Source organism: Anolis carolinensis, chromosome 2 (genome assembly GCF_035594765.1).
Source record: "Anolis carolinensis isolate JA03-04 chromosome 2, rAnoCar3.1.pri, whole genome shotgun sequence".
Classification (NCBI taxonomy): domain Eukaryota; kingdom Metazoa; phylum Chordata; class Lepidosauria; order Squamata; family Dactyloidae; genus Anolis; species Anolis carolinensis.
Window position 1 is genome coordinate 169,446,569 of NC_085842.1, and position 16,255 is coordinate 169,462,823.

A 16,255-nucleotide genomic window follows, 5' to 3' on the forward strand; every position below is an offset into this window, starting at 1 on the left:
AGTTTCGGGCTGGTTACATGGATCCAGAACGGTCTGCCATGACGGAGCAGATCCGCAGCGCCCAAGATGGTCTTCTCTACCCGGAACCGCCCGTCGCAGCGCCCCAGAGGTTGCCAAACGGGCCGGTACAGCTCGTCACTGGTACTGGACTCTCACGTTCGGCCACAGAGGTCCACCGGGTTAAGGCTGATTCAAATCTTTAAGTTAAGTTAGTATACTTCAGTTATTTCAGTTATTTCCCTGTTGTTGTTGTTGTTTGGGAGGCTATTAGTCTTACGACTGAGCCGTTCGGTCATCGACTTCTCTCTGCTGGAGATTCGGTGGCTTAGTTACACCACTTTACTATACTCTAGAAAAAGGTTTAAGCTAGTGTCCGATAGGAAGAGATATATTTAGAACGCTTACGTTCCCTCGGCTTTCCGCTCTTCGTTGTCTTCTTGTCTGTTAAAATGGGCTCGGCTGGCAGTCTGTGCGGTTTTAGCCGCTGCCGTCGCTACGGTTCGCGCTCCCCTGCAGCAACCCGGATCCGCTCCCCCCGACACGATTCGGGGGCCGGCTCAAACGGGGTGCAGGGGCCTTGCGTCCCTCCTTGCCTCGATCCACAAGGAGAGGGGAGCAAAGGCTCTACCCAACCGTTGCGAGCGTTGGTCCTTGAGAGAGAGCGCTCAGAGGACCCGACCTGCCGCCATGTCAACCCACCGGAAGTCTAAAGCAAAATATTAAAAAGACAAAAGGTACAACACAAGAGCTGCATGTAAACAACTGTCACCAACAATAGAAGATGGAAAAAATCTGACTGCTGCAAAACATTGGCAGACTAACAAGTCAAATATTACAAAGTTGAGTATTTTAAAAATATAATTAATGTGTCAAGCATGGGAGAATATATAACACCCCATTAAATGAATGCAAATCTCCCTGTAAGGTCTCTTATCACATCTCCTCGTTCACACCAACATTTTAAATGCAAAAAACTGGGATTTAAAAGATAAAGGATTGCAAAAAGTAGTGGTTGATAAGGTAAAGGTAAAGGTTTCCCCTCACGTTAAGTCCAGTCATATCTGACTCTGGGGGTTGGTGCTCATCTCCATTTCTAAGCCGAAGAGCCGGCATTGTCCGTAGACACCTCCAAGGTCATGACTGCATGGAGCTCCGTTACCTTCCCGCCGGAGCAGTACCTATTGATCTACTCATATTGGCATGCTTTCGAACTGCTAGGTTGGCAGAAGCTAGAGCTAACAGCGGGCTCTCATTCCGCTCCCGGGATTTGAACCTGGGACCTTTCGGTCTGCAAGTTCAACAGCTCAGTGCTTTAACACACTTCGCCACCAGGGCTCCTAGTGGTTGATAGATTCCAGAATAACAAAAGATCTCCAGGATTTAATCCTAACTTTAACAGGAGCTGACCAAGGTTTTGAAACACGCACATGGTTCAGCATCTTGGATACTTCATTTAAAGTTTGGACTAAGGCATAGCATGAATTCAACACTTCACTGATATCACTACAGAGAAGCCACCAGCTGCTTTTGTGACAAAATCTTGAGCTGAAATTTATGAAATATAAATGTGTGATCTATATCTGTCTTTCTGGATGATATTGCATATTTTGAGTAGGATGTCAAGGGAAAGTTGGATTTGAGGGGATAAAGGTTCCAGGATAAGATTCTACGCCTCCTTACTTTCTTTTTCAGACTGAGATTTAAAGAGTGGTGAGGAATCCTGACACATTTGAGCCTGTATCTCAGGCCTCCCCCACAGTGGAGATTTCAGCTGGTCTTGGGTGGAGTTGCACAGGTGGAAACATGCAAATGGGGAAGGCATTGAACTTTTGCTACACCCAGGCCTCTCTGTAACGGGCAAGCGTGGGATTCCTTAGGGCTGTGGCACTGGCACTGAGTGGGTGAGGAATGGGTGGACCTACCCATGTTGCTGAGACAGTTATATTGTGAAGACATGCTTTCTGCACGTGCACTTAAGGCCATACAATAACAACCAAAACCTTCAGCTTAACATGAAAGATCAGTATTACATTATATGTGTGTAGGAGCTCAGGCATGGAGATGCCACTCTTTCCAATCTTACTTTCATGCACTTAAAACCTTAAGGCAAGAGATTGGTTCTCTTCCAATGTTACCTACAGGTGAACCTTCAAGCAGGCATGCATGCAGATAATTCTGATCTGCTGCTTTCCCATACCCACTACCATTCTTGTAGTACAAATGTAGGCAGCTTATGACCAGCAAATAGTCTTGCACTTTCCAACCTAGACAGGGAATTGTAAAGGGGTCAGTGATGCTGTTGGTGTAGTAGTTGTTGTTAGGACTACTATATTTTTTTCTGTTCCTGCTCCTGTTCCAACAGGCTAATATCTAGCAGTGGAAGCTTTTGCTTTTGCAGACCAGGAGGATTCACTCACTTAATTCCTCAGTTGACAAGTACCGTAAAAGCACAGACATGGGGACCATATTTTGTAATGTGCAGATAAAACTTCATGCACATCTATTTGTTGGTTCTGCATAATTCATTCCACTCCTGCTATTTTTAAGGAGGAACGAATAACTGTACAGAGCTCACAAGCATCATCTCATTTACCTGGCTTTAGGAAATTCTACAAAGTTCCCTATTCGTATGTGAGATTTTGCTAGAGCAGTGGTTCTCAACCTGGGGTCCCCAGATGTTTTTGGCCTTCAACTCCCAGAAATCCTAACAGCTGGTAAACTGGCAGGGATTTCTGGGAGTTCTAGGCCAAAAACATATGGGGACCGGCAGATTGATAACCACTGTGCTAGAGGTTTATGAAATAATAATTTGGTAAACATGTGAAGGAAGACATTCTGTACTTACTATGTTATATCTTTGTTTCTGAGCTCAGCTCATAGCTGCGTTCTTAGTTTTTGGAAGCAACAGTGGGCAATCCCTTCCCTCAGGAGTAAACTGTTAGGAGCCACATGCTGAAAGTGGCCAAAAAACCAAAGTCAAGAGGTGGCCCAGGTTTGAGATAATAACTTAGTAGAGAGCTTAGTCCAGGGCCCACATGAGATCAGGTCAATGGCCCCAGGGCTCCACAATTGGCCTAGGATGAGAAAGATGCAACAAAGCCCAGGGCCCTTGCAATATTTCATAGTTGTGTAGAAGGGTGGATCGCCGCAGGTGTGGCATTCCTGAGAAACCACCCTAAACATGGGAATAGGTAATGCAAAAAGTTGTCCTGCCCTCTGGCCCACCACTGAAAATAAGATGGTGGAAGACAAGATCTTTTTGGTGGTGCCTCCACATCTTTTGAACTTTCCATTTGACCATTTATGTACAACACATGACCCTTTAGTCCCCTTTCACAATCCATATTTATTTACTTTAGGATTTTTGTTTTCTAAATGACACTGGAATTTGATGTCAGACTATTAAATGCACTGTAGTATATGAACTCCAGCCAATGGGATAATCATTATTTTATTCAGGAATATTTTTTAGTCAACGAGACAGTGAATATTATGGTCACCATCATATTAATTAAAGTTTTTTTTTATTGTGTCAAAAGCGACTTGAGAACAAACATTTATATCCCACCCTATATCACAAGATTCCAGGGTGGAGTATACTCATTTTGCCCTCAAGCTTCTGCCTAACTTGAGAATCAGCCCCTGGCCTGCGGAAGTTACCCATCCTGCTCTAGACTGAGAAATTCATTTGTTCACTTTACTTTTGAGTTTTAAGTATGCCTTAAAGGCTCATTTGTTGTGCTGTGCCTTCATATGGTTTTGTTTCTGGCGTTTATTTGCTTGGTCAGCTGTTGCTTTATTGTCACTATGATGTGGGTTTATTTTTAATGGTGTTGTGTGCATTGTATGTGCATTTTAATTGGCTTTCCCTGAAAGGAAGGCTATAGGTAAATGGTTTTGTTTGTTCCATCTACAATCTATGTTTGCAATCATGACTTGAAGGCAGTGCATGTGTCATTCTTTAATTTTCTTTTTACAAAAACCTGTGATGTAGGCATAGAGGAGGTTCTAACATCACCCAGTGGGCTTTATGGCTCAGTGGGGACCAAACTTCAACCTAAACTCCCCATCCAATACACCACACATTGTATGAAAAAACTAGATTCCAAGTCTAGGATCAAATTGTCTGTTGGATTGAGATCATAGTATACATCAGTCATATTTTAAGTCATTTTCTAATGGAAAAAATCATAATATAGTTGTAATGAAGTGTGTTCTTTTTTAATTTACAGAAGCCATGTTTAATTGTGTTTGTAAAAGGGTCAGTATTTCAGTTACTCTGCACTCATGAGTTAGTTGCCATGGAGAAGTGGGCGGAGCCAACTGTCGTTTTGTGTGGAGAAGTGCAGGTTTGAAAAAGAGCAGTTAGTCTGTGCCCTGCTGAGGTACAGTTAGGACTGATTCTCGGTTGGAGGATCAGGGAGACTCAAGGGCTTATTTGAGTCAGTTTAAAATAAGTTTGGTGACTTATTTTAAGGTAGTCTGTTTCCAGATAAGGAACAGATAGTCTGTGATTGAAATTCACAGGGTGACTGCAGTTTAAAGCAGCAGAGAAAGAAGTGGTATTTTAAAGAGTTTGAAACACCTCAATAGAGCTTTGCAACTGTTAATCTGTGCCTCTTAAACTGTGGCACTTAAACTGTGCCTCTAAAAAGAAGTTAGTGTAACCATTAAGCTTGTGCCTGAATAAACGTGTTATTGTTCTTTTTAACATCTCAGTCTCTGACATATATATTACCATCTAAAGCAAACAGAAAAAAGGAAGAAAACCCAAATTTAAAAAGTCTCCTCTCTAAGTAGCCAGTGGCTATATCTTCCAATAGTGGTGGCAAGAGTTGATAATTCCCTTAATATCTGGTGGCCGCATTATAAACATGCCTCTGGTGGCAGCTTTTAAATAAAACATCTTTAATAACTGATGGCAGTGGATATAAAATATATAACAATAATATAATAATATAACATAATTAATAAAAACAACCCCCTATCTCACATCTCCGCAATTGGTGTCAGAGGTGAGATTTAAAAAGATTCCCCCCTGTCTGACATCTCCTCAAATTGGTGGCAGCAGTGGGATTTTAAAAAGATTCTCCCCTGTCTGACATCTCCTCAATAGTGAGTTAGGTGAAGCAACTCTTACCCTGATGATACTCAAGTTGTATTGTTATGTGTTGCAAACTGAAAGATCATTGTAATATGTGGTTGTATAGGGTTGGCAGCTGGTGGCTTTCATGATTTGTTTCCACAACAAGCCAGTGGCTGAGCTTCCACATCAATCAGGTGCTTGTGCAATTCCGTGCACTGGCTGCATTTGGGAGCTGACATACTGTGACTTACTGATGGGGAGAGGAGGTGGAATGGAACTAAGCAACTCATCTGGACTGAGACGGGGGAAGAAATGAAGGTGCCCTCAATCTTCTTTTCCTTCCATGTGGAACTCAAGAATGGCTTAATCCTCATAATCTAAATGCTCTCCTCTCTCACCCACTTCCACACCAATAAGTGGAAACCATAGAAATCTGATGGCATGGGGAAACACTGAAGAATAGCCCTTCGTTCCATATCCATAAAGAAACATCTCAGTAACAGAATGTTTCCCCATTTCCCCAAGAATATTCAGGAGCTTGGTTAGTTCTTTTCAAGTTTGGACTAAGACTCAAATTCATCTCTCAAATGATAAAGGTGTCACACCAGCTGCCACTGAGAAATGGCTGAATGCGTTTGCAGTGGTTGTTCCACATGGTGTGTTTGCAGAGCCGAGAATGCCTTGGCTCACACACATTATTACAACGGAGGTGATATGCCATTCAAACACACTTCTTCGCTCCCTCCAGTGAGCTTCCAGCTCAACCAGTTTGGGAGATCCTCCCCTGCTTATGCAAATGGCTGTTAATTGGGTAGACTCGTGTTGCGTTTGATCTTTGCTCTGCTTCCCTTGGCATCGATGTGGCATCCTCCCTGTACTGATGTAATCGGGTTGCATTCGGAACCCAACACATCCTGCGGGGAAGCACTGTCTCCTTTCCCTTCCCAAGATGCTTGGCTCTTCATTTTCTTTCTTTCCTGCCATCTGAGAATATGTCAAGACCAGGCTAGAAGCAGGAGCCTTCCTGGCTCTGAGGTTTGCCAAGCCTTCAGGCTTAGCTTTGGCAATGGCTGAGCTGCTGCCATAGTCAGGGTCCTGCAACTCGGACCCTGGCTATGATCTCTTCTCAGTGCAGAAGCACCCCTGCTGTCTCAAGCAGCACACCAGACTGTATCAGAACTAGCTAGGAAAGCACAATGAAATGCAGTGGTGGCTGATGGCTTGTCAGTGGGCATTAAATGTGTTCTGGTGTTTAGTTCAAGCCTTAGAGATAGCACTTCAAGGTGCTAAAACCTAACTAACATCGGTTCAGCACCTTGGATATTTCCTTTAAAGTCTAGGCCAGTGGTTTTCAGCCTGTGGGTCCCGAGGTGTTTTGACCTACAAATCTCAGAAATCCCAGCCAGTTTACCAGCTGTTAGGATTTCTGGGAATTGAAGGCCAAAACATCTGGGGACTTACAGGTTGAGAACCACTGGTCTAGGCAGAAACCCAGAAGAGATTCACTGCCCCATTGATGGAGAGTCTCCCTGTTTATATTGTTTAACTAGGAGAGTACATGCAGGAATCTATTTAGATGGGCAGGAGACTAAACTAGTTTCCAGCCCAGGTGATTCCCAGACCTCATCCATTTCCCCTTCTGCAGAACAGAAAGAAATACTCTTTTGTGAGCTTAACTATTCTGAGTTTTTCAGTGGATCCCTTGAATGAGGCTGACCACCAGCTTTAATACCAGAACATTGCTGGGAGATACAAGTTAGTTGGAACATATCTCCCAAAATCCCCAAAAGATTATATGATCTGATGGATGTCAATATATCAGTAAGAGGCAGAATAGAATAGTTAGTGCAGTAAGAGACAGATCAAAACCCAATTAGGAAAAGAGAAACCCGTGAGATCTGAATAGGGACTAGAAGTGAGGAAAGAGTTGGGCAGGAGACTAAACTAGTTTCCAGCCCAGGTGATTCCCAGACCTCATCCATTTCCGCTTCTGCAGAACAGAAAGAAATACTCTTTTGTGAGCTTAACTATTCTGAGTTTTTCAGTGGATCTCTTGAATGAGGCTGACCACCAGCTTTAATACCAGAACATTGCTGGGAGATACAAGTTAGTTGGAACATATCTCCCAAAATCCCCAAAAGATTATATGATCTGATGGATGTCAATATATCAGTAAGAGGCAGAATAGAATAGTTAGTGCAGTAAGAGACAGAGCAAAACCCAATTAGGAAAAGAGAAACCTGTGAGATCTGAATGGGGACTAGAAGTGAGGAAAGAGTTGAGGGTATTTGTGAGACTGGAGCTCAAGGCCTGAAATTTCAAAACTAGCATTGATAGGAGTTCTGTCACATATATCTCTGCCCTAAAGATATTAGATCTCATCTGATCTTGGAAGCTAAGCAAAGTTAGACTGGGCAGTGTTTGGATGGGAAACCAACAGTGAACACCAGGTACTGTAGGGTATGTTTCAGAAGACGGAATTAGCAACAAAAAAACCCTAAGAGTATTCCTTGCCTAGGAAAGCCCTGTGAAATTCATGGGATCACAATCAGTCACATAAGACACACCCAGACACAGAAAGGCAGCCCATAATGGGTATATATTTGTGGGGACAGTTTACTCAAGGAAATTTTGACCAACGAAGGTGTTATGTGTAAAGTAATGGAATGGGACATCAGGTCTTTCCAGGCTGCCAATCCTAATAGCTAAAACAGAACCTCTATTTGTTGAAAGTCATTATACAAGGCCATTGGAGAAAAAAAAAAACCATTTGAGAGAATGACCACTTTCATATCCGGTATATGATCTTGAAGAGGGCAGACCTTCCCGGAGAACTTGTCCAGAAGGAATTAGGTGAGACATCAATGCCCCACATCTCTGACCTGAACTATGCCATTCCTCCTTTTAAAGCTTATGCCCAGACATTGCAAACATTTTCTCCTGTGGCCTTAAAGCCTCCCAACACTTCTGGGGTGTACATGGCAGGAGGGTTGATTTCCTGGTACCAGGTTTCATGCTTTAGCCACACAGAATATACAGAAGCATAGAGAAGTACAGCCGTGTCGGTTTGCACCATTGACCACAGAGTCTGATGTCCCCTACAGAGAACACAGATATAAGGGAGGGGAGATAACTTCCAGGAATCTGAGTGTTTCCCCGGTTGTGTTTCCAAGCTTGCCAGGCCCTGGCCTTAGGGCAGCAGCTGTTGTTGGGAGAATCTGCAGGAGGGCAATAATGCCTTATTAAGCCACCCACACCAGCATCCAGCTCAGCAAAGTGGAAACCACATAGGTGAAGAAAGACACTGTCTTCGTAATAGGGGCTGGGAAAGATCAAGAGATGAAGGAGCCCATGGTTTATGTGGTTTACGTCCCTGGGTGTTGTGGGCTGTGCTTCTCTTCATCCCACATTCTGTGGCTTTCAGACTTTGTCGCAAGGATGAGTTGAGACCAATTTCTACAATCAGCAAATGGGAGAGCGTTTTCCTGTATGGTGTTGTTTGATGTCAGAGGGAAGCAGGATAGATGTAGCATCTTGAACACTCAGTAGTTTACATCTGCATTTCTGCATTTTTGAAATTTATTGTTGTTAAATGACTTAATCAATTTCTGCTGACCTTATGAAGTTGAGACTCCAAAGATACTCAGTTGTCCTGCTAACTCAAGGTGATAGCTTCCTGCAATGCAGCCTTCCTCTTTTCCTACAGCCTTCTAATACAGTCAGGCCTCCACATTTGCAAGTCATTTTTGCAGATTTGATTAATATGCTAGGAATCTCTAGGTCAGTGGTTCTCAACAACTCCCTGAAATCCCAGCAAGTTTACCACTGTTCTACATCCTTCTACCAGAAGTTGACCACTGAGTTGCGCTGGCAGATGTAGAGATTCCTAGAGAGAACACCTCTCTAGGCATTTATAGATCTACCAGTATAATTGTATAGTCAACCTCTAGTCACATTGGAGAGCTGAGAGATTCCTAGTGAGGTGTTCTCACTATAGTATTTAATTCATGATTTTGCCACTTTCGTGTGAATCTTGCATCCCTGACTTCAGTGAATGTGGAGGGTTGAGTGTACTTTTTAAAGTAAATTTTACACGTAAAACTAGAATCCTTACAGTGTAAGGGAGATAGATAGATAGATAGATAGATAGATAGATAGATAGATAGATAGATAGATAGATAGAGTTTGAATGTACTTTTACATAAAAAGCTCCTTATACAAGAAAAACTAGCTTTCCAGTGAAGACTAGTATATAAAAAAGCATTGCTACAGAGCAAAAAATAGACATTGCAAGTTTGAATGTTTCTTTACATTAAAACAGTTGTGCTCTTAGAAAACTAATATTTCAAGAAAGAGGCCAGACGTACGTGTGTGTGTGTGTATATATATATATATATATATATATATATATATATATATATAAATTTATATTTCACCAAAAAAAAAAAAAAAAAGAAAGAAAGAGGCCAGACTGCAGTCCTTTCCCATAATTTCTTCATTTTCTTTCTCTCACACAAACTCTCCTCACAGCTAAACAATTATAAAATGTTTTGCTCTACTTTTAGTTGAATAAGATATGGCTCTTTGTATCTGTTACAAAGGCACGTGTTTAATGCAGCCTTCCATCAGCATGGTAAGATGCTGTTGAGGATGATAGAGTTGTAGCACTGAAACGGCACTGAGTCAAAGGAGGTTGTTTAACATATAATGACACCCATTAACAGGAAATGGTCATTACTACAACTATGACTACTGCTATTATATCAATTTCACAGTCTACCAATGTTACCAAAGAGAATTTTGGACTATCAGTGGTTTGGATTCTGTCCAAAAATCTAGGAAGCAGCAGGGTATCATTAGAGAATGTGGCATGTTTCAAGCAGTGGTACTTCTTGTAATTGTGCTACTGTGATTATACCTTTGGTGGTTTCATTCAGTTCTTTTGTTCATCCAAAATGCTGTTTTTCATTATTGTTATTATTATGATTATTCTCCAAGATACTACACCATCTCCTGACCCAACTTTTCCAGACTTACTTTAACAACCAGCAGCTAAACCAGGCAATGTAGGTCCGTTCTGCTGAGGACCAGGGCACAACAGTATGACATTTCTGGACTCCTCCTGCCAGTGAGTTGCAGTGCAACGATGAATTGGGACAGGGGTCTTGCTTTTGGTAATTCCAGCAGAGATTGTTGGCCGATGAAGGTTGAAAATGCCATACTGCTGCACTCAGATTGCCAACAGAACAGACCTCCATTACTCAAAAGTGGCTGCTGGATGTTAAGATAGGTTGGATTGTGGCATTTGACATTGTAGCAATAGTGCCACAATAATAATCACGTACACTGAATATGTATGTCTAAACCATTCATACCTGTACTATATGCCATTGTTGTTTTTTGCTTTTATATCTTCCATTCATTTGGCTGTCCCGTTTCTGTGTTTGTGTTTCAGAATAATTAATTACTCTGATGGGTGGGAAGGTAACTTTTGTAACTCAGGTCACTCACAATGCAATAAGACTTACTGAGACTTAGCTCTTTGGATCTTGCTCCCATGATGGAATCACAGACTGTATTATGCTAAAATTATAGACTTTTTCCATCTTGGAGACCCTGGCAAGTTGTGAGCATCTGCAACATTTGTTGTGGGCTGCAGGTGTTTGACATGCTGCAGCATCTCATCTGAATGTAAATATCCAGCTCTTGTTTTCCCATATAAGAAAAGCTGCCTGCTACATTTGATAGGCACACCAGGGTGGCAACAGAAGGGCCTAATAGCAACTGGCACAGGGCATTATTAATCTGCAAATGTCACAGAGCTCTCAGCAGGACTGGGATAATGAGACCCTGGCAGAGCCCAGACAGTAAACAAACCAGCAATGGAGAGACTGTTGAGGTCAAGCCAGAATTCAGAGACCGTGTTGAAATAATGAGCAGATGGGACCCCACTGATAGATCCTCAGTGGCTGCCCATTTCAAAGAGCGGGTGGATGGGACATCGCCTGCTTTGGCACCAGCTCTTGAGGGGTCTTCTTTTCACACTGTCAGACTCTTTGGCTGTATGCAGTTCTTTTTTAATCCAACAGATAGCACCTGTTTGTCTTATTAGGTGGTGTCTTATCCATTTGGAGTACATAACAGAACTGTGAAACCCCTTCCCTTCTGTACTCTCTGCATCTTTCATGGTTTCTTTAGAGTTTGAACTAGAATCCAGATAGGATCCATCATCCCGTCAGGTGCCACTAGCCCAGTTAAGTTGGCCTGCTGGTCCAGCTAGCCAAGTAAAATAAAATTTGGCAGTCAGCAGCCAATGTGAATGTCTTACATTGTGCAGGAAATAGTTCTAGATGGCCCCAAAGATTTGTTTGAATTCTAAATTTGAGAACATTTTTTGGAGGACAACTTCAAGAATCTCTTAGCTGGCATGGCCACTGGCTCTGTTGTCAGTAGAGCAGGGTTTCTGAAACTCTAATCTTCCAGATGTTTTGGACTTCAGCTCCCAGAGTTCCTAACAGGTGGTAAACTAACTGGGATTTCAGGAAGCTGAAGTCCAAAATACCTGGAGGAACAGAGGTTGAGAAACATTGCTCTAGAGCAGTGGTTTTAATGTGGAGTCCCCAGATATTTTTGCCCGACAACTCCCAGAAATGTGTTGTCGAAGGCTTTCATGGTCGGGATCACAGGGTGGTTGTATGTTTTCCGGGCTGTATGGCCATGTTCCAGAATCCCAGCCAGTTTACCAGCTGTTAGGATTTCTGGGAGTTGAAGGTCAAAAACATCTGGGGACCCCAGGTTGAGAACCACTGCTTTAGAGCATTGCTTCTTAAATTCTGGGTCGTGAAACAAAATAGGGTCCCCTTAGCGGCTTAGATACATGTTGGGGTTGCAACATGTTGGCGGCATTAAAAGATCTCTGAACTCCATCTAGTGGCTGTTTTAGAGATTTACATAAGCCTGTTTTGCAGTGTTTACAGGGGACACTGCACATGAAGTTTCAGCTTCAGCTGTATATCATAGAATGGAAAATCAGCCTGTTTAGCAAGCCATGCAAATTCCAATTTGTTATCCACAAATGTTTGATTTTTAGGCCTATTTTATAAACCTATATTATCGGGTCACATAAACATGTGAAAAGTGTCACGAGTAGAAAAGTTTAAGAAGCCCTGGTCTAAAGCGCCTTAAACCATGGGTTGCAACCCCATGTGAGGTGACATAATAGAATGTGGGGGGTCACAAAAAATTCCGCCACACTCCGAGTTAGAGAGTTACACTGCTGAACAATTACAAATAATGAACAGTTACATCCCTAAAACTAGATCTTCCAAGTTCCAGGTTTAAAACCCTAAACACTATACCATATATTCTCTGTCTCTTTGTGCTTCTTTCTCTAAGCCTCTTTTCATTGTTTACTTGAGCCCAAACATAGTTGCAGCAAATTATCCAGCAACTTGCCTTCAAGCTCCAACTCACCCCCTCAATGACAGAGAAGCTGTGTTTTTTTCTTTCTTTTCTACTTTGCTGCCCTTTTCCCTGCCTCTTTGTATTTTTGATCTTGTTGGGAATGGTTGGGGTGTGTGTGTACGGATGTGCATGTGTGTTTGTTTTCACTTTGGCTGTTTTCCCAGGGATCTGGGTTTTTTTTAGCTCAAGAGTGTCTGATCCTATCAGACAGCTTCAAAAGCCAAGTGATTTTGCTGGCTGTCAGGGTGGTTTTGGTGGGCTTGTTCATAAGTGTCTGGAGGGAGAGGATGCGATTAGTGGTTTTGCTGTTTGGGGTAGAATCTTAAACTGGTTTCCTTATGCTGCTGGGTTATGACAGCAAAATGGGAGTTTCAGGAAGGAAGTACAATTGAACCAGAACCAAGTTTTCCCCACCACCACCCAGGTTCCAGATTCTAACCCCTAATTCCTTGTTGTGAAAAGGGATATTCTATGCAAATAACTAGGAAATGATAGGCTGTTACACAAATCCTGCTCAGTCACTTTTCTGGATTTAAAGACAACACTTTTCTGCTTATCTCCCACTCCATAAGCATTGAAAACTTCAGTTGCTGCTGGTGAAGTTATATTTTTGTCTAAAATATCTAGTTTATACATGAATATGTACAGTAATATCTTATCTTGATTGGTCATGAAGTGATCCAATCACTGCAATCACAAATAATTAAATAAAGGTTTCAGGGTTCTGCAAATTGGAGTCCAGCTAATCCAGAAGGTTCAAGGTTGAGAATGGATTTTCTTGATATATGGATAAATAAAATAATCTTTTACTGCCTATGCAAGTGTTGTATGTTTTCATTCATGAGCCCATTTTATCAATTACTTCATTCATGCATGCACTGTTAAACTCCACATGAATGTAGTTATACGCACACACAAACACATAGTTGACTATTGTTTCTTCAAAATATTTCCAAAGATTAGAAACACCCATTTGGCACCTATCCAACATGCCCTTAAGACACTAAGTGAAAATCATCTGACTCCCTAGAGCAGTAGTTCTCAACCATGAAAAATCTCAAAATATATTATATCCAAAATAAGTATTTTGAGCTACAATGTTTGTTGTGAAGGTGTGAAATCTGAATTTGGTTCAGCTGATTTATGTGGAAACTGAGACAGTAGTATTGTCCCTGACCTTTTTCTAGGGGAACTTTTCCTTGGCTTCCAAGAAATACCAGTGTTACTGGAACACAATTAGAAGGCCATTGCAGGGAATAGTTAGAGTTATAGAAAAAGTAGCAACCTGGGCATGGTTGGGGATTCTGGCAACTGTAGTGAAAAATGGAGTACTTTTCCAAGATCCACCCTGGGGCTTCATAAAAATGCTAAAATGGACTACTGAACAGCATCTCATGGCAGGACAATGCAGTAAAATATAACCTCATCACAAAGGCCAGGCAAAGCATCCCACTTCGCCTGACTTTTCTGTTGGACAGAAGGGACAGCAGGGAGAATCTGTCACCCTGTGTACCACTCCCTGATGGTGACATTTTCCCATCACATGTGGGAAGTCTCGCCCATCCGGTGAGTGCCCGTGCTGACACCATTATAGCCAGCACAACAGAGGCAGGCTCCTGTGTTGGGAGAGAAGTGTCCAAGGATGGCCAGTGTAATGACTGGTGTGGGGCTCCATCCCCAAAACAGGATGGAAGTGTCCTAGATCACTCAAATTGCCCCGTCTGAGGTGGTCCTTTGACTCCTTAATAGGAATCTATGTTGCTTTATTGTCCTACCAGATAGCATATGACACCAGTTCTAAAGGACTTACATTAGCCGTTCTTCCAGTTTTAATGCAATGTGCTGGTGATAAGATTAAAAGCCCTTAACAGCTTAGGATCCTAATACTTGATAGAGCACCTCTATTTGTATCTGCCTGCTACAGAACTGAGTTCTGTTGGAGGTACCATCTTCTGTAGGAGAATTACATTGTGAGAGGACTTGGGAAAGGCCTTCTCTGGGATGGCACTTCAGATGTGGAAGTCTATTTGGTACCAACATTGAGATCATTTTTGCACCAAATCATAATCTGGCTTTAATTGCTAAGCTATTTAATATGTGTTTTAATCTTTTTAAAATGATTGTTATTATTTACTGTTTTGAATTAATTTATTGGAAGACCCTTATAATAGATATGGGATATAAATATTTTAAAATAACTTCCTTCAACAGCTGCCGTGAACTTCTGTGTCTCCTTGCGGGTTCCCCAGACCATCCCCATGGACCTGAGGATTGGACAGCGCCTTGCCAAACCTGGCCCAGATACGGCTTTGCTGGCCCTGAAGCAGACGCAGCTACAGCACCAGCTTTTTCTAGCAAGCTTGCACCAGCAGCAAGTGGAGCAGCTCACCCATCCACACCTGCGGGTTAGTCTCTTGTGCTTTCTTGGGGTTTGATGGAGGCAAATGAGTGCCACGGCCCTTCCAAAAATCAGGCAGTCTTGGGCCAGTTTAACTTCAGTTGTCTTCTGGAGAGCAGAGAATTAACAATCTCAGGGCAAGGAAATTGGTCTGAAGTGGCAATACTTGGTAGCATAATCTGTATTTGTGAAACAATGGCCTCTGATCCAGGGCTGGGAAATATGTGTCCACTTTCTCTACATGTTGGACTACATTTCCCATCAGGCCTAGTCAGTATAGTCAGTGTGGAAGGGAGGTTTTGCTCAGCAAGATATGAATGGCCACAGTCTTGACTCTAAACTGAAGGTTAGAAAAGTACACCCCGAATGAGGTGTAGATTTTTGTCTGGCAGAACATTGACCTTTATTAATTTCTGATACTCAAGCACATTTCTTCATTCAGAATCTGTTTAATTTTCAGTATGTGTCTTTTGTCTTGTGCTTCATTTGGGGTGGGGGGTGGGAGGCTTTTTCAGACTGTTACTTCCAGCATGGGGGCTAAGATGATTCTGTAAATCTGTGACTCGGGGAACCCACAAATTTTCCCAAGCTCTCAAGAAATGAGGATTTAAAAATAGAATAGTAGCTCCTGCATGAGGATGTAACATTTCTTTCACTGTTGTAGACATTATTGCCCCCATTTCTTGCAGTATCATTTAGTCTTTTTCTCTTTCACACATGCTCAGGTGCCAATGGAGCCGCCATCTCAAGAACCCGTCCCTGGAAAGCAGGAGCAAGAATTGCGACTCCTCTTGAATAAAGACAAAAGCAAGCGCAGTAAGAACTATCTCTCTTTCCTTTTCTGCCACCTTTCATATTAAGCTACAACTTTTGCTTTGTTTCAACAACTCTGATTTCCCCTTTGTTGCTTGGGTTCCAAAAAGCAAAGTTCTGCTGAAAGTTGGTTTGTTGGAAAACTTAGAGAGGTATCCACCTGGGAGTTTGCTAGGTTCTTAAATGCAACTCTATGAGAATTTCCTGTGGAAACATGCAATCGAATCTTAAGGACTGGAAAATTTCTAGGGTGGATATATTTTGTTGGATGAAATTGTGAGTACCACCTCCATGGTTACGGTAATTGCATTGTACAAACATGATTTGTTTGTTATTGGCTGGCATTTTGTTAATTGTTAGTCTCATCATCATCATCATCATCATCATATTTATTTGTACCTGGATTGAGACCCAAAGTGGCTCAAAAGCTTTTAAAAAATACAGTTTACAACCATATATAATTACACATACAATTATTAAAAGAAGTCTGTTAA

At 42.1% G+C, this 16,255-nt stretch overlaps 1 protein-coding gene across 7 annotated transcripts in view; it reads left to right on the forward strand.

The window, feature by feature from the left end:
• hdac7 (histone deacetylase 7) overlaps window positions 1-16,255 on the forward strand; it is a 281,863-nt gene that overhangs the window by 186,222 nt on the left and 79,386 nt on the right. For all 7 annotated transcript variants that reach the window (XR_001730659.2, XM_016995792.2, XM_062971059.1 and 4 more), the window contains 2 exons: window positions 14,762-14,955; window positions 15,674-15,764. Coding sequence is in view for 6 of the 7 variants with exons in the window: in XM_062971059.1 (XP_062827129.1) it covers window positions 14,762-14,955; window positions 15,674-15,764 (285 nt within the window). In the remaining variant the exon portion in view is untranslated. The remainder of the gene's footprint in view (window positions 1-14,761; window positions 14,956-15,673; window positions 15,765-16,255) is intronic.